The sequence below is a fragment of the Panthera uncia genome, chromosome A2, assembly GCF_023721935.1.
Source record: "Panthera uncia isolate 11264 chromosome A2, Puncia_PCG_1.0, whole genome shotgun sequence".
Classification (NCBI taxonomy): Eukaryota; Metazoa; Chordata; class Mammalia; order Carnivora; family Felidae; genus Panthera; species Panthera uncia.
In genome coordinates this window covers 78,078,244-78,099,055 of record NC_064816.1, presented here as the reverse complement: position 1 = coordinate 78,099,055, position 20,812 = coordinate 78,078,244, and the positions used below count along the sequence as shown (strand labels likewise).

General features: G+C 38.1%; 1 protein-coding gene and 1 long non-coding RNA gene across 3 annotated transcripts in view; one reads left to right on the top strand and one right to left on the bottom strand.

The window, feature by feature from the left end:
* FBXL13 (F-box and leucine rich repeat protein 13) overlaps nucleotides 1–20,812 on the bottom strand; it is a 210,268-nt gene that overhangs the window by 8,371 nt on the left and 181,085 nt on the right. For both annotated transcript variants that reach the window (XM_049642850.1, XM_049642851.1), the window contains 2 exons: nucleotides 7,275–7,409; nucleotides 1,949–2,112 (listed from right to left, as the gene is read on the bottom strand). In XM_049642850.1, coding sequence (XP_049498807.1) covers nucleotides 1,949–2,112; nucleotides 7,275–7,409 — 299 coding nt within the window. The remainder of the gene's footprint in view (nucleotides 1–1,948; nucleotides 2,113–7,274; nucleotides 7,410–20,812) is intronic.
* LOC125930809 (uncharacterized) lies at nucleotides 781–16,969 on the top strand. The gene is made up of 4 exons (XR_007460254.1): nucleotides 781–1,008; nucleotides 1,937–2,067; nucleotides 8,433–8,490; nucleotides 16,741–16,969. It is a non-coding gene; the product is annotated as an uncharacterized LOC125930809 (long non-coding RNA).

The window sequence follows — 20,812 nt, the reverse complement described above, 5'->3', positions numbered from 1 at the left end:
TGGTAGGGACAGCCAGTCTTGGTGGTAGAAAATAAAAGATGCCTTCACTGTCCTAGCTTAGGTAAAGGAATTTTTCATAGATCCAACTAGTTAATTAGAGTTTCGCATTGAGTTTTAGTGGTTACGCCTAGCTACTAGTAAAATCTTACTTTGCCTTGTTTGGTTTTCTTCACATATTTTTTTTTACCTAGTCACCTTGCAAGAGGAGAGTGGGCCCGTCACAGGCAACATTAGGATATTACTAGATATCTTGGGTCTCCTTAACCAAACACCATTATTTATCACACTTTAACATCCATACCATAATTAGGTTCAGAGAGACCTGTGCCAGAAAGTCTCCATTCATTCTTACTTAAAATCCCACTTATTAGAAGTTCAGTGATATTATTTCCCCAAACTAGTGATTATCAAAATGTAATCAAAAGATTAGAAGCCAGACTCCTTTGTGTAATATGTTATTCATTCATTGCCATCTACCCAAAGTTCACTGTTTAATGATATGACAAGGCTGACAGGGACTCCTAGGACCGTATTTCATGATAGCCTCTTTCAATGAAGTTAATCATACCCATATCAGTCATCTCCAGACTTATTAGGGAGGGTTGGGTCTCCACTCCTCTTCAAAAATTTTCAAAGATCTGCTTCTTTATTTCTGACCCCACTTCAGTTGGCTGCCTTCCTCCCTGTGGGCCCACTGGTCCCAGTGGCAGTGCCTATTTTACAAGTAATAATTTTTGTGTCCTTTTTTTTTTTTTTTCATTTTAATTTAACATACACAGCCCTGGATCAGGAACTATTGTCTTCCTCAGGCTTCAAGTGACCAGATCTCATGGTTCTGCTCATGCCAGGGCTACTTAATTAAGCAAGTTCCTCTGCGAAATATATGTGTTTAGATAATTGATAATATTAATTCTTAGTATTCACTTTTCCAGCCTGCAGAAAAGAACCAGATCTTCAAGATTTGGTCAAGAATTTTCATTTTGAAGACTTTACAGGTAACTTCATCAGGTCAGTTAAAACTACTTGCACATTTTTACTCTCAGTCAATAGGAAAACAACTACACAATGTAGCAAATAACTGCTTTATATTTAAAAACTCATGGGATAGGGCACCTGGGTGACTCAGTCGGTTAAGCGTCCGACTTCAGCTCAGGTCATGATCTCACCATCCGTGAGTTTGGGCCCCGCGTTGGGCTCTGTGCTGACAGCTCGAAGCCTAGAGCCTGTTTCGGATTCTGTGTCTCCCTCTCTCTCTCTGCCCCTCTCCCACTCATGCTCTGTCTCTCTGTCTCTGAAAAAATGAATAAACCTTAAAAACAAAAATTAAAAAAAAACTCACGGGATAGACACCTGAGAACTTCTACCTGTGTATATTGCTCATTTCCCCAACTTTTATTTCAGTGGAAACATTTTGCAGATTGAGGGAACCAGCACTTGGGCTGTAGCAGTCAAGCCAGAATGCTTTACTCTGACCTCGCTCCTAAGGGAAATCCCTAAATGAGTAACAACCATCAGGCAAATAGCTTTGAGAGATATGTGGCTTAGGGTTAACTGTTAGTAATTTATACTTAATTGTGAACTGGTTTAATCTAATTATTTTTAACCCCTAGGGGAGACTGACTGACTGGAAGTATTTTGAGAGATGAGTAAAGAAAGAATAGTGACAGTTCTATAAGAGCAGAGTTAAGGCTTTGAATACCTGCATGGTCAAGGAAGGAGAAGTCCTTGAAGTAGAAGGGCCAGTGGGAAAGGGATACGAAACTACAAAGACAGTTTTAGAAGAGAGCTTCCCCTGGTTCAACTCAAAATGTTGGCTTCAATTAGGCAAAAACTAAAATGAAACTTTGTAACTCTGAGAGCCACTATGTATTACGAATGCCATAGTCATGTATTCTGTTTTCTCAGAAAGTAGTTCTCAAAGCTTTTCATGTTTCAGGTTCATACTTACATGGAAATAAGTCTACAGTATTGCATCTTAAGAATCCGGAGTTGTTTGCAGCCTATCTGAAGGTCCTCGAGCATTTGGTCAGTAAGCAGGACACAACCAGAAATATCCAAAATGTGCAGGTAATGGCATTTTGCCGATAACATCTCCATCGCTGAGTCAGTAATCTGAACACACAGCCAAAGTGAAGTACTGATTATTCCCATGAACTCCATCCCAGGGAGGAACAGTGAACTAGTTAGTTTGGGCTGCTGTAACAAAATACCACAGACTGGGTAATTTAAACAACAGACATTTGTTTCTCACAGTTATGGAGTCTGAGAAGTCTAAGATGAGATTGCCCACAGATTGAGGGTCTGGTGAGGACCCTCTTCCTGGTTTGCAGATGGTTACTTTCATGCTGTATCTTCACAAGGCAGAGAGACAGCTCTAATTTCTTCCCATTCTTATAAAGACAGTAGTTGCATCATGGTGGCTCCACACTCATGACCTCAGTCTAAGCCTAATTAGTTCCCCAAAGCCTTACTTCCTAATGCTGTCACACTGAGAATGAGGGTTTCAACATATGAATGTAGGGGGCAGGAGGGAGGGAGACAAAAATTGAGTCCATAACAAACAGAATCACAACCCTTCCCAGCTTGTCACATGATGGGCCTATAACGCACGTTAGTGATTTAACTATTTCCAGAACACTAAAATTATGTTTCAGGTAGCAGCAATAGACTTTGTGATCTTGCTGTTATAACTTTCATATTAGAGTTCTCTATTTTGGATGGGTAACTTCATCAAAATTTCCTTAGTAATACCCATCACACCAATATGAACAATTTATGAAATGCCGCAGTAATGGAATTTGGCTTTAAACTTGAAATCCACTCTAAGGCATCATCAATTTAGAAAACTAAGTTTAATAATGTAACATGTTGCAAAGCTATAAAATATATATATTCCCTGAAGTTAAACCACAGACAAGGTCAAATTGCCATGAGAAGGGATCTGGACATCTCTGATGGTTTGTGTGTAGAGTAAAATGGTTCTGGAAGGGGACAAGTAGATGGAACAGATGTTTGTAGGCAGGGGAAGAAAGAGCAGAAGCCACAGACACTGCATGAATCTGACTCTGAGAAATTCTGCTGAGGGTTCCAATATCTTGAGAGTTTGTCCAGATGTTATACAGAGATAATTCAACTCTCATTCTTAGATTATTTTATTTACTCAAGGTCTAGCTTTTGAATTCATAGCTGTACTAAGACTTGCTGTAAAATCAGTGAGATTACTTTCCTCAAAGGAATTTTTTTTCCAACTGGATTTAATTTCTTATTTTAAATGTTTGAACATTCTAAAAAACATGCCATGAGGCTTGGCTCTTGTTCTTAATATAAAGTTGAAGAAATTATGTAGAAAAGTCTTCAGTCTGAAATGTACACTTTCCAAGTTTGGAAAATAGATGTTGTCATTGTCTAAGCATGACCTGTTTTCAGAACACGTTCAGGACCAAGGTTTAACATTGTGCCTGATTCTCACAAAAATACCTCCATACATTCCTGCCATACTATCTTGGTCTCTGAGGATCTGATGTCATTGGGGGGGAAAAAAGCCCTCAGAATTATAGGCAAGACAATGAGGTGATAGAAAAGTCCAGGACAGGTAGAGCTCAGAGCACTATGTTTTATTGATTCTGAAGGAGTGAAAAAGGAGCCTGACATTTCCTGTAGATCAGAAACTCAAGATGTTTAATGACTGAACAGATGTTGTTGGGACTTATAGGGCTGGGAACTAGAGGTGGAGGTGACTGGGTAAATTCTTAGCTCCCAGTCCTGATCTCAGTCCTACTGAGCAGAGATTCTATTATTCCCATTTTAGCACTGGGAAGGGTGGGGTCACAGTACTGCTTACCAACCTTGGAGGTTGGCTGGTTGCAAGAAAAAGCTGGCCTTCCAGGAGATGGATAAGTGACCATGCAAGATTGACCCATGGGCTTTTGAGAAACCTAGTCTAGGATGATGAGCCAGACACTAATGTGTTTTATAGCTCATCAAAAGCAATGTAGGTGGAAATATAACACTGTATGTCAACTATACTGGAATTTAAAAATTAATTGAATTTAGTTTAAAAAACCAATGTAGGTAGAATATATTAGACTGGACCATAGCTTTATGATTTCTCAATGAGGAGTATTCCTATTGGCCCAAATTATGGTCACCACATCTTCTGAATGAAGATACTTATTTGACTCACAGTGGTAGTAAAGCTAAACCCTTCTCTCTTACATTGAGGTTCTAGAATAATTTACTCCCTTTCCTTTTTTTCACGCTAGATCTTTGATATAGGGTGATTTGTTTTATAATATCTTATTTGTGTAACATCCTCCTTAGTTTCTAGGCTGCAAGACAGTATCCACTGCACAGTGTATAGAAGAAATTCCCTCAGCTTCTCCTTACCAAAAAGCAAAAACAAAACAAACAAACAAAAAATCCTCTGCCCAATTCCTATTCTCTCCAGAGTCTTTACTTCTCTTATTCTCCTACTTTCCCCTCTAATTAATAGAGCCACTAAGAGGCCCAGCCCCCATCTGCATCTGCTTTGTGGCCAGGGCAGTTCACAGTGAGCCATGTGTTGCCCATGTGTCCACGTGTCTGTGTGCAATGAAAACAAGAACACTGCAGAGGGTCCATGGTCAGTGTGGCTAAGTATGCTTAGTTCCTTGACCCACTTCTAGAGCCAGATTATGCTGACCAATAAGGCATTTGGTTTCTCTAGGTCTAAACAAGTACATTATTAAACAAGAATTTTGTTGTGAACTTTCTAAATTAATTTTGTCATGATTTACCACATCTTTCCCCCCACTGCCTTCTCCTCCTTACTACAGCACAGTTAACTATGGAGGAATTAGGAGTTTCTAGCATCCTTCAGTTAATCCACTAACCACATAGAAGCTGACTTTTTAGACGAGCTAGAATGCAGGATATCTTGAGATTTCGGGTAGTACTTTACTAAAAAGAAGCCCATCAGTGTGCACAACAGAAGACAACAGGTTGTTAATGGTCATATAGTTTCTGAGGATTTTTTAAAAAGACTTTTTAGTTTTCTTCCCTCTGCATATTTTGTTTCCCCCAAGTTTTTCCTATTAATTTGTTTTGGTCTTTATCTTCCACTTTAGAGGCTTTTCTATTATGTCTGGTAATCCTTGGCTGTCTGCTATTAATTAATAGCAGAAGGGCTACACACTGATTGGAAGGGTTGAGTGCATGATCTGGGCCTTCTCTACCTAAAGCTTCAATGGTTCTATGGATTATTAGTTGGTAAACCTCCAAATGTCAATATTTTTCTGTCTTTCATCTTGTGCTAGTCAGAGTCTCCAGAAAACAGGCTTTCAGTCTCCTGCCTGGAGGGAAAGGTCTGGCAGCCACATTCTGGATGCTATGTTGGAATAGCTGTTGAGTGTCTCTGCATTTGGCATTCAGTCACTGAATTCCTGTTTTCACTGTTGTACTCAAACTCTGAATTTGCATGGTATCTCCCAGCCCAGCAAGCCGCTATTTTACTATCGGAAGAACAAATAATAGAGCAATTTTGCCCCCCAGAGGACATTTGGCATTATCTGGAGACATTTTTTATTGTCACAATAAGGGGGTGGGGGGGACCTGGTGCTACTGGCATATAGTGGGTAGAGAATAAGAATGCTGTTGAGAGAGCCAAAGCATAAGAGACTGTTAAAAACTGAGAACAAACTGAGGGTTGATGGGGGGTGGGAGGGAGGGGAGGGTGGGTGATGGGTATTGAGGAGGGCACCTTTTGGGACGAGCACTGGGTGTTGGATGGAAACCAATTTCACAATAAATTTCATATTAAAAAAAAAGAATGCTGTTAAACATTCTACAGGGTCGTGTACAGAATAACCCCCCCCCTACAAAAGAATTATCTCATCCAAAATATCAATAATGTCAGGGTTGAGAAATCTGGGAAATTTAGGAAATAAGTATCCAGTCTTTTGGTGAAGGTAGAGAAGGGCAGTTGCCCAGAGGTGTGAGGTAGAGGAGGAGATCTAGGATCTGTCTACTTCTCAAGAGCTCTTAACCCAGTCTTCCTTATTTTAGCTACCCTCTCCACCCAGTTCCAAAGGTAAACAGTGCCACCAAGTTTGAAGATCATGGTATAAATCAATCTTTTCCCCCACAGTTTTCTCTGTTGCTGGCTTAGGATTCAAAACTGCCTCTGTCTGCTAAATTCTATTGGTCGATCTGGTTTCAAGCTTCCAAAACTTTCTTGATCTTATCTCTTCTGTTTTCCCTACCAACAGTTCTTCTGTAGGTCTATAAGGTTTTAAGAGGGAACAAAATTATATGTGTATATTCAATCTACCGTATTAATCCAGAATCAGAGATCTCTATTTCTTGACATGGAAATATGTCCATAGTGTATTAAGAAAAAGAAAGTAGGCTACAATGTCTTTTGGAAAGTATGATTTTATTCTTAAAAAAAAAAAGACAAAAACAAACCTTCTATAACTATTTCTAATCTCTGTGTACATAGAAACAGTTCTAGAAGATAAGTATAAAATGCCAATACTGGTTATGTCTGGATGGTGGTATGACAACAGATTTTTACTTTCTCCTTTTTGTTTTTATATGTAGTCCAGAGATTTTACAATAAGTGCATATTTCTTTTATAAACAGATGTCAAAAAAATTATCAAACACTAGAAATAAGAATGAAGATGATTACATGTATTTTCAGTGTCATACTGGAACATCTTTAACAGGCTCACCAGAGGAATTCTATAAGAAATTATGTCTTTGTTTGGCATATTAATTAGTACCAGTTAGGGCCTAAAGTCGATGAAGTTACATGTTATAACTTGTTATATTTTTGTCCAGGGGAGATGAAAATTATTTCTTTCTGGTAGAAACTATAAATCCAAGGTTATGGATTTATTACCTTATAGGACATTAACCAACTTTGAATCTAACCTAAAAATCATATTCCAACATTCTTTTTCTTCAGTTCCTATAAATATCCAGTTTGATCAAATGCTGTATGAACTGGTTTTACCATTTTGCTGGTCCTCTCATTAATGAATTCATAAATCTTGACACGTTTTTATATTTGAATGGGAATTGTTTTTAACTTTTTGAAAATTCTACTTTAACACAAATGAAATCATAAAGCCATTTCCCAGTTGAGGAAAGAGAAAAAAAAATGTAATGAATACCTCAGGCATAGCAAAGAAAACAAATTCTATGATGACACTGACCCCTGACTGCTACCCTGCCTGGGTTCCTTGTCTGTGTTTCAACTGGACACATCTGAGCTCTGACTCCTGCACTTACCTTTGGACAGCCAGCAATGCTGAGAGATGTGAGGGAAACACAATAAATGGCCAGTGCTTTAATAATCTCATTTGACAGCTGGGAGCAATAAGAGACATCCAAGTGTTCTAAGATCAGTGAGCCTTTGCAGAACGCCTGCAAGAAATTTCAAAGTCAAAGATTTTTTTTTCTTTTTTTTCTCTTAGTCTTTATTCATCTAGAGCCATCTTACCCACAGCAGCTTGCTTAGTATGCATTTCAGTCCCTGAAGTATAGATGTGTTACATCTTGTTGAAAAAAAAAAAAGAAGAAAAAGCTATTACATCCATTTTTTTTTAAACAAAAGATATTCACACACCAGCCTAACCGCTTAGTAGTATACAAATTCCTGTTAGCGGAATTTGGTATTCCTGACATTAGTGCTGAGATTTTACCCATATGGTTAGTAATTATTAAAGTTATATTCAGCCAAATGAGTGGAGGAAAAGAATCTAGGGGGGAGAATTAGATGGCAGACACTGTGGGGTAATGTAGTGGGAAGACCACGGTCTTTGGAATCAGGCAGACCTTAGCAACTCCATCTTTCTGAGCCTTAGTTTCTTCTTTTTTAAATCAGGGAAAATAACATCCACCCTCTAGCATTGTTCTGAGATACCAAAATGTTCATCTGAAATTTCTAGGGCTAGAAAAATCCTGGAAATCATTGGAAATTCTTCCCTTTAGCTTAGTAGTTATTAATTTTCATTCCCACTTTTCAGTTAAATAAAGACAAGAACTGAGTGATAAGAAGAATCCATGAGGAAAAAGTTTACAACCAAGCAGTTATACAAAAACAAAATGATCCACAAAAGTAAAATTGCAGTTGTAAAAATATACTAAGATGGATAGGAATTAGAAACCATGACCAATTCCAGATATACCAATTCCAGATATTGTACTTAACAAAAGTCCCTCCCCCAAATTATAAAAATTAGAAATTATCAACATGTGCTCAGTCACTTTAGAGGTTTTTCCTTATTGGAAAACAGCTCAAATTCTTAAAGTACTAAATCAAAGACTTCAGTAAATGATAGTTTACATTAATATTAGATTTTAGTAACTAGTGGCTTACTAATAAGGCATTGCTTATTTGTATGTAAAGATGGATGTCCATTGGACTACATGTCATTTTCCTTTCAGAACTGAGGGAAGGACCTGGGCTGTTGGATCACTTGATGCCATCAGGATGACTCCAGAGGTAAGACAACCAGTGGGCCTCCCTCCCACTTGACTATGCCAGTTTCCCATCATTTTAGCCCTAAGGAAGACTGGAAAGAACTAGTCAGCCCACTATTTTCTTTAGCAAGTTATAAAAGAGGCAAAATTTCCATGAGAGGCAGTTTAGCATAGGAAGTAAAAAATAGTACTAAAAGATATTGGTGATTTAACCCTCAATCATGATCTTTTCCTGACCAGAATAGCCAACAGTGATTCCTTTTTCCTCTGACCTCATGCAAAATTTGTCTTCTTCAATTGATTCAGCAGTTAACAGTATTTGATTTACTCCTGTATTGTGGCTAGCTTCGTATGGAGATCAGTCTTCTTTAGCAACTAAGTGATGACAAAAATTGGAAGGGGCAGCTTGTCATGAGATAGTGAGGTCCCTGTCATTGGAGATAATCAAGCATAGAGAGAATGCCCAGTGGTGGTGCAAGGGGAATCTGACTTTGAAGGACTGGAATGATTGGTCTTAAATCTCAGCTTGGAGATTCAACAGCTTTTTCAATGAGAATGCAGTAAGACTCTCAGAGGTATTGTGTGGAATTCTGCTAGCTTTTTATACCCTCTTTCACAAGCATCATATTTAGGATGCAGTAGGTTCTCAATAAATACTAGTTGGTTGATCCATCCTTTATAAGCATCTTCGAGAATATAAAGAATTCTGTTTTAATGATACAGGAATTCTTATGTCACAAGGAGTAGGGTAACATTGTTTTCTTCTTAGAAAATGGACAGAGTTCAGGGAACCATAGAAAATTTAAGGCGGGAAGGAATATTTAAACTAAGAATAATTTATTAAAAGATGAAACAAAATTTGAAGGGAGATTCAAGGCACTTAGTGTCTGAAAACCCTTTCAGTAACATCTGTCAATGCCTTGCACTGCTTGAATCAGTTCTGCTTTAGGTCTTAAAAAAAAAACAACTCTAATAGTCTTTGAAGTTGAACTTTCTCAGAGGTTTTAAAATTAAAGAATAACATAAAAACATATTAGAAGGTCTATGATACACTCATGGTAGCATTTTCATCCATGGAAAATCTGAGGCATAAAGACTGGTCTCAGGCTTTATGCTTGGCATAAGTCAGTGCAGATCTGAGAAGTCAGTCAGACCCTCTCCTCTCTTTGTAATTCACATTTTCCTTAAGACACATATAAGTCATAAGTAAGTTAAGTCTGCAGGCATGTTTCAACATAACCACTCATGAAATTCCATTTCTCCCCTACCGATAAGATTATTTTATGCTTTTCTGGCTCCAGTGATACAGATTCATATATATTTATCAATGCTGTTGATTTTCTTTTCTTAGAAAATGTCAGACTAAGCTTCTTCTAAGATGAAATATTTTACAGTGAAAATGGGGAGAAAATACAAAAGTTATCAAGTTTGGCTCCCATCCCACATATCAACCAGTTTTGCTGTGGGTTAACAATCTTGAAGAAAACTTCCAAATGTCTTTAAATCATTTCTTCTGTCTATCTTCGCAGCTGAGTCATAGTGTGGGAAGGCTTATTGACTACATTCCTAAACTGGGTATGTAGAGGAGACTGAGTTCCACTAACACTTATTGATTGTCACAATAATGTGCTTCTGCCAAAATCCTGACTTAAGCCACCTCAACAGGTGGCAGCTCTCAGTCTCAAAAAAGCTCCCCCTCGTGGTGCATACCCATTTTTGGACTATTTGCTTCATTTTTTCTTTTTCCCAATTAAAAATCTTGGGAAAATCTTGTAATGTCAAAAACCATCTTCTGTAATGAAGACTATTTTTGGCTGCTTCAAAGGCTAAAGTACAACGTCTACAATTTTAAGTTATAAACTGAATTCAAAACTTCAGTTTGTTGGGCCTCCTATATCCTACCAAACATAGACTTGCTTTCACTAGGCATTAGAGCAGATGGATGTAGCTGTGGCCAGGGCACACTGAGCTGGGAAATCTGGGCCCACCAGATTGCCACCAGAACTAAATTCTACAGAGCCCAACGCCTCACTGCTAGCAAAATGCCTCTCCTGTATTCCCACTCTCCCTGCCAGGGAAACCAGGCTGAGCAAGGCTCAGCATACTTCTTAGTATGCTTAGTAAATATGGAGGGGATTCTTAAAGGGCAAAGGCCAAAACCCAAAACAGGCGTTTCCGAAGATGCTTTCATGATGCAATTTGTTACCTAATTATATGGTGATTTGGGAGATAAGCTGTAGTTCAAGCCAGCTCAAATGTGGCTAACTCCACAAACTTTTCCCCAGTTCGTTCCTCTGGAAGAAATGCCTCTTCCAAATCCCTATAGCTTTTAACTTTTTTGTCTTTCTCACTTTCTACTTGTATTATAGCTATTTACATAATTTATCTCCTGCACTGACTGCAGCTTCTTGAGAGCAGAATCCATGTCTAATTTAACTCTTGCAGCCCCAACATCTAGCATGCAAAAGAGGTTCAAGATGAGAGAGTGTCCGAAGGGAATGGAAAATGCTGCTTAGCACAGGAGTAAGGAAAATGAGCTCCCATAGATTGCTCTTAGGACACTAAGTCCAGTCCTTCCCCACACCCTATTTAATAATTGAAGTTCTGAAGGTGGCTAAGAGCACAGAGTCTGGGGTCCACCAGCCTAAGTTCATATCCTGCCACTTAGAAGTTTGTGTCTCTGGATAAATTACCCTACCTCTTAATTCCTCAATGATCTCATCTGCAACAGGAGAATGACATGGTACCTTAATATGACACCTACTTCATGGATTTGTAGGGAGGATTAAGTGAGTTAATATGAATACAGCAACTGAACAGTAGCTGGCACATAGTAAGCAGTCGGTAAATAGTAGTCATAAAAAGAGATCAAATGTGGGGAAATTAAACAACAGAAAGGGTAAGCACTCAAAGAGAACGTATATCGGAAAGAAGACCTGGAAAAGCATAACAAAAAAAATACCCTTGAATTAGAATTTGTGGGGAGAAATTTCCAGAACAGTTTCAGGTTTTAGACTCTATCTCCAAAATAAAAATAAGCCTGGATTGGGCTACTCAAAGGTCAATCAGGCATTTCTCTTGTGGCCTGTAAGATAACCTACACTTTTTCCATTTTTCTAAGATAAGTAAAATTAAATGGGTGCCCAGTGGCCCAGTTACCTGGCACTTCCCCAGGGGTTTCTTTGGGATAAGAAGGGCATGGAAATTATCTAAGCTATACTAATCAGCCTGAAAGAATTGATAGGTTTCTGTTTACACAGCCAGCCACTCCACTTATTCTCTTTCTCATTCTTTCCAAGAAAATGGCAACTCAGAACTTTCACTCCGAGGGCTAAGTCATACTGTCCTCCTGTGACCTCTTCCATTTAAAGATCTCTAGGAAATAATGAGTTCATGAGCCATCGGTGCTGCTTTGATCTCCCATTTGGGGGGGTAATGAACTAAGAGATGATGTAATCAAGGGAGGTTACTGGTTAAGCAGAAAACTTAAGGGGCCTGAAGTTGGGTTTGTGATCTTCAGAAAGTTACTTAACCTCAAGTTGCCTCATCTATAAGCAAATGGAAACAACCATTAACCTATCTCACAGGCTTATTGGAAGATAATGTACTCCAAAAGTACTTGACAGACATAGCACCCTTTACAAATCTTGGTTTTTGCCTCTCAGCAGTGGAACCAGAGAGGTCTTAGAACAATATTGTCTGCCATTTAAGACCCCTGAGAGCACATCCTCACTATCTTCCATATGTTGAAGGCTTTCAGATGAGGAAATATCATGTGCTAAATTTAACTGGAAGCTAAGAGAGAGGACAATTAGAAGTTATAATGTGGAAAAATCATAGCTTCTGTGAAATATGCCACAGGTACTCAGTTCATGTCAGGTGAGGCTTAGTAAGCAAGGCCTAGGCACGCTACATGACAGAAAGATCAAACACAGATTGGCCACTTATATTTAAGAAGCAAAAGAAGCATAAACTCATACTCTTGTGGGAAAGTGGAATTTTGATGTTTATTTTTTGTGCCCCCCCTTTTTTTTTACCTTCATACAATCTGACAGTTCTTATTTAACTTTTGGCAAGTTTCATCTTACACAGGATAAACTCATGTTCTAGGGACAGCTTACATGTTGGGAGAGTCCTCCAAAGGATTATCTTCCTTTTGACATATTCTCTTATAGTTCTTCTCTGTGGATGCTCAACATGAAAATAACAGATGTGTGCTTTCATTTAGCAAGTCTATCTGCTTCACTTGTCCAAAAATAGTTCTCCCCAGTGGGAGAGGGCAAGAAGCCAGGATTGGTGTTGGGTATTCTCAGTTTCGGCTATTTATCAGCCAAAGAAACATGGTACCCATGACTCCAGTATCCCTTGGAACCTTACAGACTGTGGGAAAACAACAAGCTGTCAAATCCCACATCCTTTGAAGTCTTGCAAATTTCTAATTCTATTGAATTGCCTCCACAATTGGGAACACACTAGGTTGAGGAACAACAGAGAATACTGAGCTTATTTCTTTTGCTCACAGCCTTAGGTAGAGAGAATAATGCCTAAGTGTCTTCTGGGACCTTGTAACTCTCTGTTAATTCCAAGTGTCTTAGGTGTGTTGGTTATGCTGTTCTATTATAGATTCTAGGAGACAGTTCTTGGTATGGATATCTATGAAGCACAGATTTCTGTAACAAAGATCTTAGTTGCTCTAGGTTTTGTTGGAGTTGCTTTTTCCACAAGGTAGCAGATACCTTCCTCTTAATTCTACCACAGGAATTCCATAGTTTCCTCTCCCCAAACCCTGTAAAATGATTCTACACCTGGGACCTTCTGGGATCTTCATCACAGAGAATTTAGTCACTTATTTCCTAATAGTAACCTGGAATATTGGAGGAAGCAAAGAATTTTAATGAGCAGTATGGCCAAGAGACAGTGTCCAGATGTCTGAATGTCCTATCTCCCCACACAGAAGATTTCAGAGCTTCCACTGTATCAAAGGCCAAAGAGTAAAGCCATTTTGGAAAAGGATCCTCTGTTTGTTGCTTCCCTCACAACCCATAAACATAACTATATCCCTGGAGAAGAGGTGGAGTTATTGAAATCTCATACTTTGACAGTTTTTGAATGATTTAATCTTAGAAACCAAATAGAAATCAATGTTGGTTTTTTAAAAAATTGTTGCTATGTGGAACCAGCACATCTAATCCATCTTTGGCATTATAAGTCAGTACATGTCAAAGGCCACTAAAACCTCTAAACCACCAAGGGGGTGGAGTCTTTCAACTGATGAGAATGATTGATGAAAATCTTGCGTGAGCAACATTTTATAACTAGTCAGAAAGTTTAGTGATTCAAAGTAAGAGTTTGAGATCAGAAAAGAGTCTCTGGAGCATAATCCACTTGCTCCTAGGTAAGAATGAACCCGACGTGGATGTTAGGTCAAGACATGAACCCAGTTCTTCTTACAATTTATAGAGAAATGTCCAGAAGAGACTGTCAATGGGCCATTCTTGGAGAGGAGGACTCAGAAATGTTGCTGAATGTTGCAGGTACTCCTAGGCCTTTTTGACTTGAGTATCCATGTATGCTCCTCAGTTATAAGAGTTTCAGTTCTCTAGCACAGGTAATGCAGGATACAGGACAGAGAACCCTGAACCCTAGGTCCCCACTTGGACTCAGCCTGTAGCAGCCTCACATCTACAGAACCCCTTGACTTGCTGAACAGTCCTGGATTGGGCTGAAAACCAATTGAATAGTAATGGATCTTAGTCTGCTGCTCTCCCAGCCATAGAGTAGCTCTTGATTCACCCATGCAGCCACCCTTCCCAGTCCTTATTCCTTGATCCCTCTTCTCTACATCTCTATTTATAAATCAAGATAAATCAGTTACAAAGTAAAGGTCAAATAAAAAATAAAATCAAAAGTTTGTAACAAGAGAATGGATAAAAGATGTTAAAGGTTAAAAGACAAAAGGAACTCGTAATCTCAAGTGTCCAAGCACTTAGGTCAAGATTAAGGGTCTCAAAAAAGAAAGACTGTAAGAGAACAGTGAGAGAAGCGGATGTTCTAGCATCTCTACCACTGCTTATACCCCATAAACAAAAGTTGTCAAGTATTTTTGCGATCGTCAGAGAATATGACATTATCCTAGGCTACAACTAGGTTGTTAAAATTCATCAGTGGTGCCATTTGGGAGATGTCAGTAAACTGCTTGAGAAGGATATATGCAACAAATCAGGCAGAAAAGACACTAGAGAGTAGATAAGGCTGAACCACTACCACATGCCTCTTATTCTTCTTATGTAGTTATAAATACATCCACTGCATTCCGGCTGCAGGGCTTTAAAATTTTTTTTTTTCAACGTTTTTTATTTATTTTTGGGACAGAGAGAGACAGAGCATGAACGGGGGAGGGGCAGAGAGAGAGGGAGACACAGAATCCGAAACAGGCTCCAGGCTCCGAGCCATCAGCCCAGAGCCTGACGCGGGGCTCGAACTCACAGACCGCAAGATCGTCACCTGGCTGCAGTCGGACGCCCAACCGACTGCGCCACCCAGGCGCCCCAAGCTGCAGGGCTTTAAAACACAGATATCCATCTCTATTAGAGAGTCTTTTGAGATATGTATATATATATACACATAATAAAAGGTAAGAGGAGACCATGTTTGGGTTTGAAGAACAGTGATATTTATCTAAGTCTGAATCTTCTCCTTCTCCCCAAACCATAAAATCTATAGAGGGAACAAACAAAACTACACAGTACCCATATTCTCCCTATTAGAAGATAGAGAACAACTACAACCTTCGAATTACCTGTAAGTAGAGTAAAAACATATTCCAACGGAGCTCCCTTAGCCTGCCTGCAGCCACTACAAGCCTACGGATTCAGAGAGTGGGAAAGGGGACTCTGTCCTAAGAGTATAAGGGTAAAGAGAGCTTAGAGAGGAAGCACAGACAGAATCACTCACAAAGAAGAGAAAGTGCAAAACTAAATGTCAAAATACTGAATAGGACTTGGTAGTTCATCGCACTGGCTACATGACTTAGCTATGGGAAAGAGCTTGAAAATGAGGGTACCATAAATCTCCCAGGCAGCCAAGTCAGATGGACGGACGTCATCCGTAACCATGTCTTCACTTCCAAGCCTACTGAAACTCAACAGTTCCATGGATTTTACTACTTAAATGTTCTCCAATCCATTCCCTTCTCTCTAGTCTCACTGTTACTGTCCTTGTAGGCCTGCCACTCTCTCTCTCCTGGACTATAATAAAATCCTCTTACCTTATATTCTTTCTATAAATCTTGAGAGCTGTCCTCTCTCCCCTCTACCCTTCAGTCTAAATTCCACATTTCTTCTTAAAGTGATCTTCCAGTGGGTAAGCTTTCCCTGGCATTCCCACGCTGACTTAAGTACCACAACTGAATCCTTCTGGAGATTTCTTTATTACAGTATAATAGCTAGAATTATCACTTTGGAATTAGACATTATACCCTAGCTCATGTGTTTATTTGTTTCATGACTTTGGGCAAAATTCTTAACCTCTTTGAACCTCGATTTCCTTATCTATAAAATCAAATTAAAAGTATTACCTACTTCATAAGGTACTTAATTAATACACAGGAAATACTTAGAACAGTGCCTTGCATATAGTACATGCTAAATTAACATTAGCCAACAATCAGCACATGGTATTGGATTTTTCTTTTTATAAGCCTATTTGACTAGGCCTTGACTTATTAAAAAAAATTTTAGAATGATTTTTGTTTTCAAAAAACTGACAGATTACCTCAGTGTCCACTGCATAGAAAATCCAGTTCACATGTTCTTAGTTCAATCACTGAGCAAGATTTTCACAAAATAAATCTGAATGAGACAATTTGAATATTTTCTTACATGAAGGCATAGAGTTATTCATCTACGTTGAACTTAGTCATTTCAGTTTTTGCCAACTCAGTGATTGCAAATCCTGGGGTTGTACTAAGGAAACTTAAGAATCTTTATGAATGGACACGACCAAAGTACCTGAACTTCAGGGCAGCCGTAGGCTCTGCCTGTATGAGCACAGCTAGCTCACCAGGCTGCACACTGCAGGGAGTTCAAAGAGAGCAAGCTCCCGACGCCAAGGGCAGTGCTCAGCACCGATGGCTGTCTACCTGCCCAGCTCGCCAATAGCTTTCTGCTCTTGGCTCCTGAGCTCTCCAGTTCCTGACTTCATTCCTGGACTCTAAAGGTCTGATTCAGGCCTAATTTACATTTATCATCCCTTTTGGTTGTTATTGATTCAGCCAGCATCCATGAATCCAGAAGCAATGTTCCAGACTTCCAGTTTCCAGTCTGTCCTGAGAGTTTGGAACTTATCACTTCTATCCTCAAAAGAAGAAAAAAGGTGAGTGAACTGAAAATCAACAACTCTTCTTAGATCTGTCAGATAATTGCGGTCACAAAGCAAACCACACTCTGAAAACTGGGAAGACAGGTGAATACAGAGAATCAGGGCTTACTAGGAGCAGAAGCCGGTGGCTGAAGCCAGTATCAGCTGGAACATTTAAAGGGCTCTTGACTAACTGCCAGAAACTGAGAGTAGATTAGTTTGAGAGAAAAGTTTCTGGGGCCCAGCCTTAGCTGAGCCCCCATGCTTTCATGAGCTTATCCAGGAGACCCACCAAGTTCTCAGGATGAAGATCAGAGAAAAATGCCCTCATGCTTCCTACATGGGGACAGGGAAAGTAATCATTGTAAGATACCTCCAGAGCATCTGTTCTCATTAACAAAAGCTTGACCTCAAGGGATACTGTTTTACCAGAACCTACCCAACACGGGTTTTATGAGAGCCAATCCAGCAAAGGGTCAGGGAAATACCCAAATCCAGCCCCTCTCACCTTATTGTCTTACCTCAGTGTAGCAGAGGCAGGGAGAGGGGTTGGAAGCACTTGTAAAGATCACTGTCCTGGGACACAGGCCCATTTGAAGACCGAGACTTAATCATATGAATATAGAATGAGACCTCCCACAACACATCTAACTACCACACAAATAGTGTTCCTGCATAATAACACCTTAACAAAAAAGATTAGAAATCAGACAAAATATGCTCTCAGGGTAAGATGGAATTAAACTAGAAATCACTAAATAAATAAGTAAATAAATATTTTTTTAAAAAAAAGTAAATAAACTAGAAATCACACAGACAGCTAGAAAATCCTAAAATATTCAGAAGTTGAGCAACACATTTCTAAATAAACATGGGTCAAAGAAGTCTCAAGAGGGTTGATGGGGGGTGGGAGGGAGGGGAGGGTGGGTGATGGGTATTGAGGAGGGCACCTTTTGGGATGAGCACTGGGTGTTGTATGGAAACCAATTTGACAATAAATTTCATATATTAAAAAAAAAAAGAAGTCTCAAGAGAAGATTTATGCATATTGAAAAAATATGTTTAATATCATAATCCCAGTGAAAAACAGCAATCCAATTTCTTTTTAACTGTTTTGTTCTCTTATTCTATTTTCAAGAAAATAGCAATTGTATTTATGTAGTGTTCTAGATTTTTTAAATGCTTTTACATATGTAAATTTATTTAGTCATTTATATTTAAGTGCCTCTGAAAAATACATGATTCATTCACAGAAGTAAAAACTAATAAGCTGTTTCTTCCAAGAACATATTCTAAACTATCTCCTTAGCATTAGAGTAGTTTGGCTGTCATGATTACCTGCTTGCTGACTCTGGTTAACTAAGGTAAACAAATTATCAAACTATTATGCCAAATATGTTTATTTTTTATTTACTAGTATATGTTAGTTTCTATTTCATTAAATAATAATCATAGTAATAGGCAATATTCATCATGCATTCTGTCAGAAACCATGCTAAGTACTCAGATGTTTTATATCATTTAATCCTCACAACAGGGAGACTGTTTTATTATTACACCCATTTTTACAAGTGAAGAATCCAAGGCCCAGAGGAGGAAACTAACTTGTCCAAAGTCACACATCTTGACAGACTAAAACTGTAAACTTCTGTCTGACTCTAGAGCAGATGTTGGCAAACTGCCAAATTTTTACTTGCAGGACAAATCTTGTCTGTCACTGGTTTTTATATGGCCTTCACTCTGAGAATGGCCTTTACATTTTTAAGTGGTTGAAAAAAATCAAAAGAAGAATAATATCTCATGCCATGTGAAAATTATATAAAATTCAATTTTTCCATAAAGTTTTATTGGAACACAGTCACTGTCATTTATTTATGTGTTGTCTATGGCTGTTTTTTACTCTACAGTAGCAAAGTTGAGCAGTTGTGACCACAAACTGTATGGCCTACAAAGCCTAAAATGTAAACTATCTGACGCTTACAGGAAAATGTTACAGAAAGGTTATACGAAAAGATGACTCCTGTTCTAGGGTGCTAGTTCCTGTCTGCCTCACAATTATAGCCACTATGGGAGCAATGAATTGTTGTGGAGCTAAGTGAATTGTGTGCATAAGATTATGTAGCTATGTAAGAGGCAGAATCAGGATAAAAATAAGGATTTTGGATAGCTAGGCCCACATTGCCAATATTATATCCATTGCCTTTGCTATCAGAGAGCTAGTCTATACACTTTTGTAAGAAAAGATCCTTTTAATTTACATGGATATTTAATTTTTAAAATTAAAATATAAACAAAAAGATAATTATTTAACAGACTAATTTTTATGATTTGCTTTGAATATTGATCACTAACTATCTGGTCTTAGCCTAGAAATATATAATCTTACAGCATCTCTATATGTGTGTAATCTAACATACACTAAAATGTGTACACATAATTTAATTTACACACATATACCAGACATGCAGATATACACATCGCTGCATGTAAACATGCAATCTAACATATGCTAAAACATATACACATTTAATTTGCACACATATACTATACATAGGTATACATTTACATACATATCTTCATGTAAGCACATATGTACGCACACTTTTCCCTGCATATACATGTGTAAGCCCTTGTGGTAAGTCATGACTAACCTTGATTTTTTCCTCTCCAATGCCCTTTCTTAATCAGCTACCTCAACTTACAAACACGGAAATAATAAAAAAATTTTGTCTAGCTGCAAAGGACCTACATATGGTCGTATATATGACCATTACAAAAATGCATTTACAGCATACTTCATTCCAAAAACAGGGAATGAGAAATATAAACGAGATAAAGGGAGTAGAAAAAGCAACTAGAGAAAAATAAAAGCAACTAGAGTAAATAATTACATTTGTTCCGTTGGTTCTATCCAAGTAACAAGACAACTTCCATTTTCTCTATATTGCAACATCCCAATTAAACCAATTATTTTGCCAAACTTGACAGTTTGTTATTTAATTAAATTCATAAAATGTTCAAGGAGAAGTTTTCCTGAGAAATGCTCAGTTATGACTACATCAAACATCTTTTCCAAAATGCGTGTGCCTTTGAAGAGCACCAAATAATTTTAGTCTAACATGATCACTAAATGTCTAATGTTCTCAGACAAAAGACTGAAGCTGGAAGAAGTAATTAAAACCAGATCCTAAGTCAGTACATCTGAGACTCCAGACACTTAATCTGCATGTGCTGCGGTTTCCAGTTAAACACTAAAATGAGGTAATTTTTTATTCTGATTATGTTCATGCCTCTTGCAAAACCTAACCAGGGTAAAAATGTTTATCTCATTTTTTTCATTAAATCATGATGTTGAATGTAAGTTTCAATGTCTTGTGCTAAAAAGAGAATCTCCCATAGTTACCTTTTATAAGTAACAAGAAAGCAAATTCCTGACAAATTGTGGATAATGTAAATATCTCAATATAATCACCTTATTTTACTCCCTTCCCCTCTCTTTTGTAAATCCAAATAAGGAGTTGTGAAATAGGTTTCTGTGTCATTTTCTCTTCTCACCTTCTTTGTCTCCTCTCTTTGGGGACTTAATACTTGGGCTGGAGGAGGCACAGAGGAGAAAGATTGTCATATGCCCAGAAGTATGAGTATACTGGGAACCTTAGAAAGGTAAAACTGATTAACAGCCACAACATACATATACACACCAAAAGCAGGAGAAAGAGAAAAAAAAAATTTTGTGAACTTGAATAGAATAGCTGATCTTATGTAACTAATAATTAAATAATTTTGTATTTCCGTGCTCCTGTATTCCCTCTTTTTATTTTCTCTTCTAGATCACTGAAAAAATACATACCAATTTTTTAAAAAATTACATTTTTTTCCACTCATCTGAATGATCATGTAGTTAGCATATGGAAGAAGGCTTTTATTTAAAGTCTAAGAGTGTCTAAAAATAGTGTAATTTTCAGGTTTCAAGGACCGAAAATAAA